Raw genomic sequence first — 15,606 nt, 5'->3', positions numbered from 1 at the left:
AATACAAAGTTAGGTAAATTAAGTTTTTTGATATTAGGGCTTAATTTCGTTTCTGAAAATAGAATAACTTGGGCATTATATTCAGTAATTATGAGTGATAATTCTGATAGCTTCGGTTTGAGAGAGTTAATGTTCAACGCAATGATATTAATTGGTTTTACTGGCGCCATCTTGGAGGATTAACGTAAAAAATGTCTGAGTACGAGGCTACGATCGTAAGACGATCTATAGGCGACTCAGCGGATTTTAATAATTTTATCATTTCCTTTAGTTTTTCAATTAAATGGAATATGCTTAATTGTAATAATTCTCTAACAATAGCGTTCTCTATGCAGAGTTTTATGTCACTTAGATCATTAGCGACTGGAGAAAGAAAATGTTCCTGGTCTCTGCTTCTGGTTTTCGATGTTCGGCGAGGATGGTGGAGTAGCTGCTGGCGAGCCAGATTGGCTTGTGTTGGAGAGTCCAGAACAGTTTCCTGTGTTGTGTGGAATGGCTTCTCCTTCTGATTAAGCTGGAGTGATATGGGTGATGGGGTTGCTTCCTTCAGGTTGCTTGAGGATGGTTGGTTAATGACTGCATGTGCATACGACTTTGATGAGGTTATTGAGCCCAGATGACTATTTTTAGCTGATAGTGGGGGAGCCGATGACTATGCTCCTCCATTCTCTCTCCTCATGGTGGAGTTCTCCATGTACTTAATGCGGGATAAGCACTTTCTAAAGCTGGCCACATGATTTCCCCCACAGTTGGTGCATTTGACGGTTTCATTGGTGCAGCTTTTAACATCATGGATTTCTCCACACTTTACACACTTTGGGCTGCGACTGCAGTGTGTACTCGCGTGATCAAAGGACTGGCATTTAAAGCACTGGGTTGGCTGAGCATTAGATTTGAATTTCTCAATTAGGAAGGTATGATATAAAATAGTTTTTATATTGGAGAAGCTGGTAAGTGACGATTCTGGTGACACTGTAACTGAGTATATTGGTAGTTTTATGGATGAGAACGGCTCTTTTGTTTTTTGACGAACTGTCTCACTGCAATTACATCAACTCCCTGAGATTTAAGGTCCTCCTTTGTGTCCTCCTCTGAGAACGATGTAGCAAATCATTTTATGATAAATTTCTTGAGTCTATCTTGCTTGAATCGGTAAGTATAGAACTTAAGATTGGCATCTAGGAAAGTTTTCACCATCTTAGCATGGTCAGCCTTCGATTTGAGTTGGATAGACGAAGTCGAACCCTGGTATATGATTCTGAAATCTTGGTTGCCAGCATTGTTTTTTATTAGGTTGATTAAGTCTTTTACTTCTAAATTTTTAGATTCCACCATGATGGGTATGTATCCTTAGATGATGGGTATGATCCTTAGAGATCAACTCAGTAGTTTCATCTTCTTGTCCTTTCCTCATTGAAGCACGTGGCGAAACAGTCGGAGTGGGTTGAGATCCTGAAGTATTACTTCTTTTTTTGTTGGATTGAGTAGTACTCATCTTGATTTTTCGCTTGTTAGCGTTCAGAAGGGTATTTTTTAGTTGAGGGGACACCTTCAGTTAACTACACTCACTTAATGAACAACAGAAAAAGAATTATAATACTTTGGAAATACTGGGAGAAAAAGTAGGTTAGTTTGCTGTATAGGAGCAGGTGGTAAACACGTGCTGTCCACAGCAGCGCACAACCGCGAATCTAGACTACCGCACTGTTGTTGTTGAGTAGATTCTTTTTACTTACACAATCTGTAAGGGGGCAATTTGATGACTTAAAAATTATTGCATGTACATTCTGAGCGAGACAACATATTTGGTTCAAATTTTATTTCATTATTAAAAGATAATTATAATAATAACAACACTAATGAACAGATGCAAGTTGGATGATTTTTTTAAACTCAAGATAATGCGCTCTTATGTTTGATACTTTACTATATATATTTCCTTTGCTTCCTATATATTTGAATAAAGATGTTTCGTCAATAGATTAACAATTGCTAGAAAAAAATGGATTGTCAGAAAAGGGTAGATCAAATGAATATCAGATGGATCGGATCTGAACTTTGTGATTCTTTTTGATCGAGCCATTCAATTGAAAATCAAGTGAATTGAATCGGAAGGAGAACAAATTGAGTTGAGGCAGCTTGATATCTCAGTGATATTATGTTTATCGGACTTGCTGGGTCAAAACTTGGTCAAGATTTCATCAAATGTCATCTGATCAGGCATTTTTGACCAGAATTTGATGTAAAGTCACTTGTAGTTTATAGGATCCAATATACTGAATCGAAACTTGCTCAAGTTTTCATCAGGTGTCATCTTATCAGCAGTGCCTGATCAGAACTTGTTCTCAATTCTCTTACAGTTTATAGGATTCAACCTACTGGATCAAAACTTGATCCGGTTCACGTCAGGTGTCATCTGATCAGGCCTGTCTGATCAGAATTTGATCTAAATTCACTTGTAGTTTTTGGAATCCGAAATGTTGGATCAAACCTTGGTCAGGTTCTGATCAGATCTTACCTGATCAAGCGAACCGGACTGAAACCGAATCAAGTTCTGGTCGGACTTCAAGTAGACCTGAACTAATTTCTACTCGGGTAATTATTTGATTGGGACTATCATCTTCGAACGAGACGTTTCATATAATTTCGTACAATTATATTGTAGGTCTCGTTCTCAATGCGAGTATTGTAGTTTTTTAGCGACTATGATAATTCATCGTTTATTTGTTTTTTTTTTTTTACCATTTATATCAAGTAATAATTTTTAATAGTTTTGAATCTTATTCTCTGAATAATCGCGCGTACAAATTCCCCGTTTGGACCTTCAATGGGTCTATTATACACTTTGAGAAACATTTGGGAATTTGTAATCCATCCGGCTACATGTCTAATTATCGAGATATCTGCTCCCCTGTTGTGCGCAGTAGAAATAGCGGCATGTCTAGTACTATATGCTGTAAAACGATTCGTATCGATACCTGCTTTAGTTAATAACGCTTTGATCCAATGACTTATGGTTTAGGAGGTGACTGCACCTAAGGCTTCCTTGTAGTAATAAGAAGATTTTTTGTATTACCCCTTAAGTCTTTGGTATATTCTACATATTCTAGGACTATTGATGCTACACACAGTCCTGGTCGCTCATTGAAAAAGAGGAGGATCAGTTTTGGTTGGACTGTCCCTGGTTTTGAAGTCTTAATTAATTCTGCAATTTTAGTGCTCAAGAGTGTATCAGATTTCTCTATATTGTCTATATTAATATGCTCAAGAGTTTGGATTCTGTGACCAGTAGATAAAGCCAATAAAAGCCAATAAAATAGCCTCTTGAAGTGGCTACTTTTTCTACGGCATCGCTCAATTTTAATTCTTTCAGTGGATTGAGTTTCTCAAGATATTTTAGAACTGGTGTTACATCCCAGGTTGTAGAATATCTTGGTTTGGATGGTTTTTCTTTAAATACACCTTTTGGGAATCTAGCAATTAAATTATCTTCATTTATGTCATAAGCTGAGATTAGTGAGCTTGTCGAACGGGCCGCATTCAAGGTGCCATAACTTGCGCCTTCTTTGAAACGGTCATTTAAGAAACTAATAATGTCTGATGTTTTTTAATTAAAGAGATTCAGTTCTCTAGAATATGCATAATTCCACCAGTGCCTAAGGTGGCTTTCATATTGCTTTAAGGTTGTTGTCACGAGAGAGTCAGGCTTAAAATTTACTACGCTCTGGGTTGATCTTCCGCTAAGCGGAGAATACGAGTTAGAATATAAACTTTTGCGGGTGTACAGTTCCACTCGACTCACGCACACAAGAATCTGCCATGCATGGATACATGTACACACAGCTAACGCTAAATGGTGCCGATTGTGGCAACCGCGCGCAGCGTGTCTCTGTTTTCATGTCTCTCTCTTTCTCACTCAATGTATTTATTTTATTTATGAATCGTCCCTTTGATTCGTCATTGACAATTCCAAATAGATTCGCGCCACTCGAGCAAAAACCGTTGTTGTCGCGTCGCGCACAACAAACCCATGCGCTTCGCCCACTGGGAGAAATAATGCTACTTTGAAAATTTATTGCTCTACTACGAATCTGACGATCACTTGCTTTTTTTTTCAGTATATTGGTGGTCACTATGTCTACGTTCTGTGTTAATTCCATCGAAAAGTGTCGAGTTGTTTTTTTTTTTTTAAATAAAAACGGTGAAATGCATTTGAACCCATGTTAATTCAAAAAATCGTATCTCAGCTCAGCAAGTGAGGATTGGTTTTTTGTTGTGCTCATTTTGGAGGGAAGTTTCAGAGCTATCTATAGCAAAAATTTTAAAAAAATCTGTCGAAAAACGGGTTTACACGACAACAACCTAAAGGTTGATTTTGCAATAGAATTGACCATAACTTCTGCAGAGTCTTCTTTTATACCTTCATTCATATAGGCTTTCCTAATAGTTTCCCTGCCACTAGGGAAATGTGGGACGCTAGCGGGTGACTCTCTTCTCTGTAAGGCGCTATTAACAGAGAATTATTCGGTTAGAAAATAATTGGAGGCTCGACAAGAGGGGATGTGAACAGTGGGTATCACGGTTGTGTCGTCCACATTGGTACCACTACTACACCAGTGGTTTTATCATTAATTACTTTTCTCAGTGTTCGTAAAATAATCGCGAATAAAAGGAAAGGTGTATAACATCTCATTCTTCCAGCATACTGTGAATGCATCTACAGACTAGGCTTCTGGGTCCGGAAATTTCGAATAAAATCTTTTGCATTTGTTATTTATCCTAGATGCGAATAAATCTACGCATAGAGGACCAAATTGATTCTCAATCTGTTGAAATGCGGGTGGGGAGAGTTCCTATTCCGAGTATGTATTTATATTCCTTGAAGCCTTATCTGCCTCAACATTTTCTGATGAAGGAATCTATGATGCTCTTAACCATATTTTTCTCCCTTCACACCATTCCCAAATATTTCTCGAGAGTTCAGAGAGGTGGAGATATTGGATACATGCAGCTCTGTTCACATACGCTATGGTTGTTGTGTTGTCTAAACGTAATAGAATTTCACACTGAGATAATTCAGAAGCGAAACATTGTAGAGCGAAAAATGCTGCTAATAGTTCGAAATAATTAATATGACATCTTTATTCTTTCTCATTCTAAAACCCATGAGCACTTTGACCATTACTGTAACAACCCCAGCCTGATAGGGAAGCATCTGAAAAAATTTCTAAAGCAAAAATCTGAGTTTTTATAGGATTCGAGCCCATTGTGCACTTCTCTTCCACCACTGGAGGTTTTCCTTCATGGGAGTATTGATAACTAATTTCCCGTCATAATTACCACCATTGAACTTTAGTGCTACTAATTTTTGTCCTTCTAATCTCTTACAATGGGTGAATCCATAAGCTACTGCTGGACATTCTGATGTTAGAACACCTAAGAATTTTGCAAATTTTTTAATTTTATAGGCTTTGCCTACTTCAAAATACTCTGTAAATTCCACTATTTGATTTTTCTTTTTATCTGTCAAATTTAAAGAAAATCGTGATGAATCTATGATGAAACCTAGATATTTGCATCTTCTATCTGCAGTAAGGGAGTTTTTTGTAAGTTTATGATAAACCCCAGGTTCTCGAGAAGGTTACTGGCTTTTTGAATATTTTCCTCACTTAAGGTTTTTGATTTATTAATAAATAAAACATCGTCCAAGTATAAAACTAGTAACATTCCTTGTAGTCTGAGTGTATTTACTACAGATTTCATTAGTTTTGTAAATACATATGGACTCGTACATAGACCGAATGGGAGGCACAAGAATTGGAATAATTCTCCTTTGAATCTAAATCTTAGGCATTTTTTGTGACCTTCATCCATGGGAACTAGATAAGAGGCATCTTTTAAGTCTAGTGAAGCCATGAAATCTCCAGGGGATATTAAACTGAGTGCAGGTCTGATGTCCTCTAGTTTGAAGTGTGTGGGATTAATAAATTTATTTAAAGCTTTAAGATTAATAATAAATCTATTTGAGCCATCAGGTTTTGGGATGAGGAAGATAGAAGAGATAAATTGGTCGTCACAAGTGACACATCTCTCTATAGCACCTTCGCTTAATAATTTATCTATCTCTTTTTGAATGTTCATTGATTCTTCAGAGGATAGAATTCTTACCTTTGGAGGAATTACTTGTTTTGGTGGTCTTGTGAAAAGGATTTTGTATCTACACAAGTAGCTTAATATGTATTCATCAGAGGTGATATGTTTCCATGACTCTCGGAAATGACGTAGGCGCCCAGCAATAGTCTCTACTTGTGCTATTTCCTTGATGATGACTGGTTCGTTGTCCCCGAATGTGTCCTCGATGAGTTCGAATAAGCCGTCTGTATCTTCGTCTCGGGGTTGAAAAGTGGCCGTTTTTGTTGAAGTTGTTGCCCCACCTGACGGCTCTTCGCAGGTGGGTACTTCGAGTTTCCCTCGTACTGCTGTTTGGGGGTTGGTTTCTGTGGGCCTTTATCCTTCATTTCTAAACATACTTTTTCCATCTCCTTCAGCTTGTCCTTGAGATTGTCTCCATAAAGCCATTCATCAGAGAAAATTATATCAGCTACTGGTTTGATGCTTTTACTCATCTGTGGCGTTATGAACGATTTTCTAGCCATAGTTTGTTGGTGAAAAACGTCGACTAGTATCGGGCCTGCGTGGCTGGTAGAGTCTACTATGGCACTTTCATCTAACCCTTCATCTGGAGGGTCAAGGAAGGATGAAACGACATCCCCTAGGGCAGCGATAGCAGTCCCCACATAATTTTCTGTTCCAACAAAGTGTTGGTCTTTTTTCTTGGCAATGTCTGACAAAAAGGAAGAGATTTCGAGCTTCAATTTTGGGGCTTCAACAAACAACTGGCCTTTTCTGATCATATGATTCCAGAATGAGTTTTTTATTTTTCTCTGGTATTCTCTCATTCTTCCACTTAAGCCATGTCTTCATAAGTTCTGGGTGATACTTTGCTTTTTTGTAAGTGAATTCATCTGAATCTAGTTCTAGAACTTTTAAGGCATTCTCATTTATTGTTGTTTCTTCATCGTCTATTGTGATTATATTGTTCGAGTTATTCTCTTTATCTTCCAGTTCATCTGGAATGTTACAAATAGAGGAAGAATTTTAATGAGTGTACACTTGTTGTGTGGATTGTGGATGTTATGTTCTTGTTGAACTTGTTCACATTAGCTCTTTGTCGTGTGGGAAATATTGATATTTAATGTTCCTAATTTACTTACCAATTACTAGAGTTTCATCTTGTATATCTTTTCCTTTGATTTTGGCTGGGGAGTTCTTTTCCTTTTGGACCTCCACAAGTGATTGAACTATCTTTGTGAGGTTATCAACTTGTTGTTGTATTTTTTCGAATTTATCCCCTTTTATCCGTTTTGGTCGATCCTCTCCACTTGACTCTGGTCTGGATCTTCTTTTCCTATCGTTGTGTTTGGACATTTTTACGCGAACTTAAATAATAAAGTTGATGAATTTTATTTTTATACGAAAAAACGTTATGATGCTTCGGCACAACGAAACAATATGTAGGTAAGAGGGTGACGCCGGAGAGCTGAGAGCGCCAAAAATTCAAAACCTATACGTTAAACGTTGTGATACCTAAGCATAACAAGCATGACTACAATACCATCATTGAGAATGAGACGTACAATATAATATCATTATAAAAGTGTAAAAAATCGTAGCCAAGTCTGCAAATGCCGGATTTTTTACTCTTAAAAAAGCCAAAATTTAAAAAAAAAATGTCTAAATCATTTAATACTTTCGGAAGTTATGCTTTTAAAAGCTGGGAAACTGAAAAAAATCATGTGGAGTTCCTGGTATTGTCAAAAAATCTGAAAAAAATTGAATAATCATCGAATGTCGTGTACATAGTGGGGAGAAATCAGTGATACAATCGAAGGGTAAGGTTTGAAGTTCGTTGAGTTCACTCAGAATACCTCATATATATCTGTTTGTTTATTATATTATATAGATATCGCAGCGAGCTTTTTTTGAAAATTGGCACAGCCGCACACACGTCTACTCGAAACGTTATATTTTCACATTTCATAACATTCTGTATTGTTTTAAATAAATGGTTCTAAAATTAATTGTGCATTGGGCGAATCACTTTAAGAGTAAAGCCACTCCAGAATGCCTTACAATTCGATGTAGCTTTTTCCATTGGCTCCTCAAGGTTAAATATACCTTTGGATGGTGGCATCACACACAGCAGTGACGTGTTACAGTGTAGTGAGCAAAAACAGAGGAAAACCTAAGCGAGATCCCCATATTACAGACTCAACTTAGCTAAGTGAAACAGAGTTATAAAAACTAATGTGTGAAGAGAAGTAACGCACGTTTGCCAGACGACGGGCACACGGCCTGATATGGAGCAATCTCAGATTTCCATCCGCCCAAATCGAGAATGTACGTGTTAACGTGCGCGCCCCCGCTCTAACCATCGCCGCTCCGACCCCGTCTCAGTGCCATAGCGTCCACGTCCACCGGGGTTCCTTCTCTTGGTGGTGTATTCGATATTTAGTGCCAAAACATTGCGAACCGTTCCACTTTAAATTCGTCAACTCTTTATTTAGTGAATTCTGTGATTATGTGATGCATTCCTGCTCAATATTCAAATTATATTATCAATGTGTACATGGTGCCAGAAAGTCTTTTTCCCGTTACAGGTAAAAAACTCGAAATAAATTACAAAAATCATTTATTTTTTTCAATTCATGAATCAAGTGCATTTTTCCATTAAATTTTCAATAAGAGGAGAAAACTTTCAAAAAAAGTTGAAAAAAGGAAATTCTTTACCTCTCATTTCCTTCGTATTTTCAAATGAAAATCCATCACATAGCAATCCAGTTAACTATTTCTGATGAACAAATATCTGCAGTCGCTTACTGCAGATAAAAATTACGAACTTTGAAAAATTATTATACTTATTGCATCAATGCGGCCTATGCTTTAGATAACCGTGACATTTAATTAATAGTACTCAAATAGCATCTGTTCTACCCTTTCATTTATATTTTTTCTGCACGTTCCTCATGAACTTGTCTGCATCGATCAATACCTAAATGACGTTTGAGTGTCAATTTGAGTGAAAATTTTTCAATTGGTTTCTATATGAAGTCACAACTGTCGACCCTGCAGTTTATTTCGTATACCTATTCAATATGCCGCAGCCCATATACATGTGTGTGAATTTCTTCGTCCAGCAAGTGGTTTTAGGATCGCCGCTATATTTGTATTCCTGTTTAGAAATTTAACGATTTCAATAGAAAAAATATGTCAATAGAAAAATACAATATATTTAGTCTTTGTCGTCCATTAGTGGTTTTCATTACAGTCCATAGAAGTAGATTAGATAGTAGATTGTACTCGGGGTCTGATTTTGCTCCTCAACGCTGAAGAAATTAGAGTAATTCAATGATGCGCTCGTACGGGGGTATTTTTCTATTAAAGTTCTCCTGTAATACTAAACTGTGTTTTCGACTACCATAATTCCAAATATGGTGTGAGAAATTTGAGAGACAGAAACCGAAAATAGTGGCGCCACGCCAGATTAGCTATTAATAGACGAAAAATAAATTTTACGCAGTACTCTCACTCGTTTCGGACCATCCGAGGCACCACATTATACTCTCGTGTCATTCTCAACGTCTTCCCGTTTTCTACTTCAATGAAACCGAAACTTTGCGAATACACTATTTTGTCAACTTCGTATGATATCGCGTCACAATTATGGGAAAAATTATTCTTTTAAGGATGTCCAAAACCTCGTCAGTGAAAATTCATGTTTAAAAAAAAAAAATTCTGGCAAATTATCCATGGGTTAACATAGAAGTTAGTTTTTATAGTTTTTTTAATTATTTAATGGATCACGGAGTTTGATGGAAGTCTGAGTATCGTCATACTATTTTTTTAATAGTTTTGTAATTCTTTTTAATATTTAGAAAAACCCAGGAAAATGGTTGCACCACCTTACGACTTCTTGAGGCATTAAATAATGACAAACCGCAAAAAACGGTATATTTTTTCACGCGAATCTCACGGTTAGTTTACCATAAAAATGAAAAAAAAATGAGATTTGGCGGACAGGGTGTAAAACATATTCTTAAGTAAAAATTTCTATCGAAATAAGTAACCGCAGAAATGTGGAATAATTTTGTCGTGATTTCGCAGCCTTTTACATCTGTACTACCGTTGAATATTAAACTATAATTGGGACAGAAGGTCAAATGCCATCATGCTACGGGAAGAATTTTTCAGTAATTGGGCTGGAAAGTGCAAACAAATTTAGGATATAATCGGATAATTGTATGAAATTTAATATCCCACAGGGTGCAGAATCGCGGAAAATTTTTTGATATTTCTATCATATAGTTTACAATAATGAATAAGGATGTACAATAATGGATGATATTTTTGATAGATATTAGATTTGATAAGATATAAAAAAACGAATATCCCAGTATAAAGAGGTTGCTCTTTGGATTCGACGACCGAAAAAAGAAACCTTTCTCTCCAAAATAATTCTCTGAACATTGACGCATCTTCAAGAGAATGTCCAAGTGACATCGTCACGTGGTAAAGCATTTTGTATGCCCGATGTATCACTTCGAATGCTTTACTTCAAACTAAACGATCTCACTCTCAATTATTAATGAGCACCACAGGAAACGACAAAATCGCTTATGTACATTTTTTACATCGCTGGACACGTCGTTAATGTACATTCACATGGTACTTATCGCCATTACTTCTTAGCATTCATTTTTGTCATCCTCTCCATTACGTTACTAGTCCACCTTTTTTAAATCTGATCGTTCGTTTCCTTCACAAGTTCGCGCGACGCCCATCTGTACAGAATTATTTACGATCCGTGAATCTACACGGGCTTGAAGACCTCACACCGTGGTGTTGCATTCCACCCAAAAGAGAAGTCGTTCCATTTAACCGTAACAATGTTTTCACAAATGTTAAAATATACGTTGTATATTATGCATTTCTTATTGATTGAGTGGTTTAATGGTGGGTATATTATTATTTGTAATACCCAAATCATGACGGAAAAGAGGATGGGAAACGAATATCTTCAATTTGCATCAACGGTCATGTTGAATGGAGTTGTTGACATTAAGTCCCCTTTGCATATTAATTAAGAATCAAATTCGTCTATCAAAAGACTGCAAGTCTTTGATCAATTGATTTCTTGTTACTGAACTATTCAGTGGATATATGATAAATACCAAAGATTATTGTTCGAAATTGATGAACTGTAGAATATTAAAATAAAACGTAGCAATGATAATCAGGATAGACATTGGTGAGAATTGGGGGTTTGTTGGAAATTTTTTCATTATTCAGCTTGAAAACATATTAGACGAAAATTATTTGGATGCACATCTATTCATTTTGCCTCTTAATAACAATTATGATATTCCATCACAATCATAGCCATATTTAGAGCAATACTTAGTAAGACTTTGTAATGTAATGGACATGAAAAGAAATATTTAATGACAATTAAGTAATTTTTTCGTAATTTCAGATCGAAAAGTGATTGCGATAATTTGTACGAAACTGTTCCATTTTTTTTGCCAGGCTGCGTAATTTTTAGTTGTTTTTTTTTGTAAAAAGTTAAAATACGTGTTTAAATTACGTGTGTGAAAATGAAAGTACGAATTTCAGGTTGTAAAATACGAGTAATTTTTGCGATTTTTCTAATTTCGTGTTCTTCCCTGCAGTGGTGAAAAATTTTCTATATTTTTAATCGATTTTGAGACAATTCCACATAGATACGGTCAAGTTTGTGGCTAAAAACTCAACTTTTAAATTATGTGGTTTTAGCTCGTTTAATATTGTCCATATTCCATACTCAATAATTTGCTCAAAAATTGGCAGAGCAAGTTGAAATTTGGTATGAGCTTTTATGATATTGAAAGATCACACGTCGGATGGGTGCAATCGATTGAGTGGAGGTTAAAAAATTTATTTTTTTGTAAAAGTTCATGTTAGTAATTGTTATAAATAAATATATTTTTCTAAACAGCCTGACGAATGACATTTGCAGGGATAAAATATGCAGTCATGTGGTGGTATCAGTCAACAAATGTAATGAAAGTATGGTTGTATTCAATTATCGGAAAGTTATTAATCTGGAAATATTAATATTTATGAAATTATTGAAATACTCAGACTATTTGATACATAGCTGTAAAATCATCGTAAGTTTCATAAATGCGTTCATCGATATCTCCACAATCCATGGTGATTTTTTTTTCTGAGGTCCTAATGTATAGGAAATAGCTCATATAACCTCGAGAATATTCATTATTCTCTGTAACAATTGAATTGTTCCTACTAGATGGACGAAGATTGATAACTTATAATTTTTGTTCTCAATTGCAAGTCTGATGGGTCCATTCGGAAGCTAATTATCAATTCCATTGGTAAAAATTAAATGATTAAAGGAAAAAATTAGGAAAGAGGATTATCACTCCATGGTGTCCACCAAATAGCAGTTCTACGCTACTCGGTTTGTTTCCTCTCTGTAACATGAAGTGAATTATGAATATATTCCATAGATTTTTACGATTTTTTATGAGTTCGTATTCTTAATATTTTCTGCATTCTTTCAGTTTTTGATATTGTTGTACTGTTCCACATATATCATAGGGTGACATTGTATATTGCCCCAGCACACCCTTGTGTTCCCACTTGTTGTTTCGGGTATCTAGCCCCCCCCCTCCCTTGCCACGCTGATTCATAACACAGCAGGTTCATTTCATAGGAAAATCAATTTTTATTCCAGAGGTGCCCGTAATTAGGCGATTCTCACCTCGCTTCCCTCAGTAGAATCACGGATTACGGGCCCAATGAGATAAAATAGTATACGAAATACGTGCATTATGGATTTTTTTGACTCCTGGGAAAACTCGCCTTTATGCACCTGTTACGTACTATACTATAATCTCGCGAAACCGAAAGGTTTGATCCTGGAAAGAAGCAATTGATCAAGGTGGACAATGGAGTAAGATAATATGTGTGGCAACTGAATGAGCAACTAATCAATTATTGGGACGAATATATTAGTCTTATATTAGAAACTCTCCGACGTTTGCACCCAAATTACATCCAAATTGTGGAACCTACATGTAATTTTTAGTGAGTTTATTTTGCAATATTAATTATTAATCAAATAGACAATAAAACAAGTATAATATATATGAGGGGTCGAAGGGATGTATCGATTTAAAAGAAAGCACCGCATGAAACCCTTGTGGGCGAAGTGAGAGAATGTGAATTGAAAATAGGACAACGCGGATTGGGCAGTGCACTAATCTGGCCAACCTAGAAAATGGGGATAATGTGGTAACATAGCATAACGTATTGAAGTGGATGTTCACCTTCATTCTATTACGCAACAAGTCTCACGCCCTTCGCGCCCGTCATTTTTTATAATTATTTTTTATCAATTACCTTCAATTTTCATTTAGTTTTCAGATAAAAAATCATATTGAGTTCATCAAAATATAATTGCAATTATCTGTATGCTTTATTCAAGTATGTTTTTGTGACTAATGACCCATGCGATCAGTTGAAATCCATAAAAATCAGTCTGACTAAAAACGAAGTAAATCAACAATTGGTATTTGCACAGATAGAAACTTGTTTTAATTTTTATTATTTTATTTGATTTTATTAAGAATATTTTGGAAAAATATTTCATTAGGATAAGCTATGCATATAAAATATTATTAGTATAATATGATAAGATATATAAAATATATGTATAGCTCAGCCCTGCGGCGAAAAACTACTCTATACTCTATACTCTTGAGTAAGTCATCAAGTAATCGAGGGATCGAGTGAATGAGTGAATGAGGTGAAACGAAGAACGAAATAAATAAATGAATATATCATTTCAACTCAGTTCCTTTGATATATTTTCCGCCCGGGGTTTTCAAGGGAATATAGATTATAAGCATCAGATAAATGAAACATAAGCTCTTTCTATTCATATATTTCAGTGGTTTATAACAAAGTCAACATATAATTATCAATTAATTGTCTACTGTCAAAAAAAGAAATTCTAATATCTATTAAGCGAATATACCACCAAAATTAGGTAGAATTCTTTTACATATATTTTTAGATTTTTTATCTTTCTTCTTTTTTTAATTTGTTCTATATACTTTCAATGTTCAGATTTTATATATCAAATGATAAGACTCGGTATATGCGAGCTTAAACGTGCGTAACCCGTCATATATGCTATATTGCACCAAATCTTTCATTAACCTCTGCAACCGTCAATTTTCAAAATTCAACTCAAACAATGAAAATTCATCATCCATTTTCCAGCTGGTATGTGCTGCTTCCATTAATTCCACGACCCTACTAATTCTAACTGTATTTTCAATGCAGTCATTTTAATACGCCTTGTCAAAAAAAATTCGAAAATTCATGACTTATAATTTAAAGCGACTATCATCTCTGAAATTAATGTGGTCTAATGCAATAAACCGTTTATTTTGCCTTATCTCAATATGATTTGTAATGCAACGTTGATCCCGTCATATTTATAATTCTTGCAAAAGTAGAAATAAATTAATTGCATTGAGGTGTATATGTATTGACCAAATCTCGAAATTGAAAATTTTTCAATGTGATGCAACATTTCTATTGAAAACTTAATTTTTGTGGCAAATATGTATAAAGCTAAATTTTGATCTAGTTGGATCGAGTTGTGCACTGATCTAGTGGATCGAGTTGTGCACTGAGTCGATAGGTGTTCGAGATTGAGTCGATGGTAATGTGGATCAACATTACCATCGACTCAATCTCGAACATCTATCGACTCAGTGCACAACTCGATTCACTCTATCGAGGGCCTATCGAGTAGATCTCGAATGGTCCGCCAGGGTAGCGATAGATCAATAAAGTTAGTGAAACATCCAAACTCACGCTTTCATCTTTCAAATAATGTGCAGTCATAATTTCGTGCACAATCGCCGGACAAGGCCAAGATGCCACCGAGGTGGCCAAAAATTGTATAAATATGAGCTGTTATAATTCCCGCTTCGATGAATATACGTTGACGAATTTCTAACCATTTTAAATCTTATTTTATTCGCTCCCAAATGATATTGCGTGTATCATCTAATAGGCAATACTTCAATAAATAATTATTGGGGAAGGGCACTTTCGAGCTTAACCATTACACAGAGTACAAAAGTTAATATTCATAAATTCCTAAATCAGGAAGTAAAAGTGATAAATAAGTGCAATTTGTCAATCCTTGAAACAGAGAGGTATAAAATGATATGAATGAAGCAGTGGATTGTATTGATTTTCGGGCCTCACTGACGCCAAAAATTCCGAAACTATGACGTAAATATGATAGACTCTACTAACAATTTAAGACAGACGATCGACCCTTTAGAACTTCCACACTCTTATAGAGCCTTACAAACCCTAATAATAATAATAATAATAATAATAATAATAATAATAATAATAATAATAATAATAATAATAATAATAATAATAATAATAATA

The 15,606-nt window shown here is 35.4% G+C and overlaps 2 protein-coding genes across 3 annotated transcripts in view; one reads left to right on the top strand and one right to left on the bottom strand.

Moving 5' to 3' along the window:
- Positions 1 to 15,606, top strand: part of LOC105264493 (uncharacterized) — a 74,660-nt gene that overhangs the window by 44,132 nt on the left and 14,922 nt on the right. The window contains exon 1 of one of the 2 annotated variants that reach the window (XM_011301394.1): positions 8,633 to 8,720. The exons of the other annotated variant lie outside the window; for it this stretch is intronic. Within the exon in view, the coding sequence (XP_011299696.1) occupies positions 8,690 to 8,720 (31 nt within the window). The 5' untranslated portion in view covers positions 8,633 to 8,689. Of the gene's footprint in view, positions 1 to 8,632; positions 8,721 to 15,606 lie in introns of those variants that run through there. 2 annotated transcript variants of the gene reach the window in all.
- Positions 5,179 to 7,566, bottom strand: LOC105264492 (uncharacterized). The gene is made up of 2 exons (XM_011301393.1): positions 7,275 to 7,566; positions 5,179 to 7,130 (listed from the first exon to the last, which is right to left on the bottom strand). Exons 1-2 carry the CDS (start codon positions 7,486 to 7,488, stop codon positions 6,886 to 6,888), a joined length of 459 nt encoding a protein of 152 aa, XP_011299695.1. The 5' UTR covers positions 7,489 to 7,566; the 3' UTR covers positions 5,179 to 6,885.

The sequence above is a fragment of the Fopius arisanus genome, unplaced genomic scaffold, assembly GCF_000806365.1.
Source record: "Fopius arisanus strain USDA-PBARC FA_bdor unplaced genomic scaffold, ASM80636v1 scaffold00022, whole genome shotgun sequence".
In the NCBI taxonomy this organism is placed as follows: Eukaryota; Metazoa; Arthropoda; class Insecta; order Hymenoptera; family Braconidae; genus Fopius; species Fopius arisanus.
The sequence above is the reverse complement of the archived record's forward strand: the minus strand, read 5'-3'. Positions and strand labels throughout refer to the sequence as shown.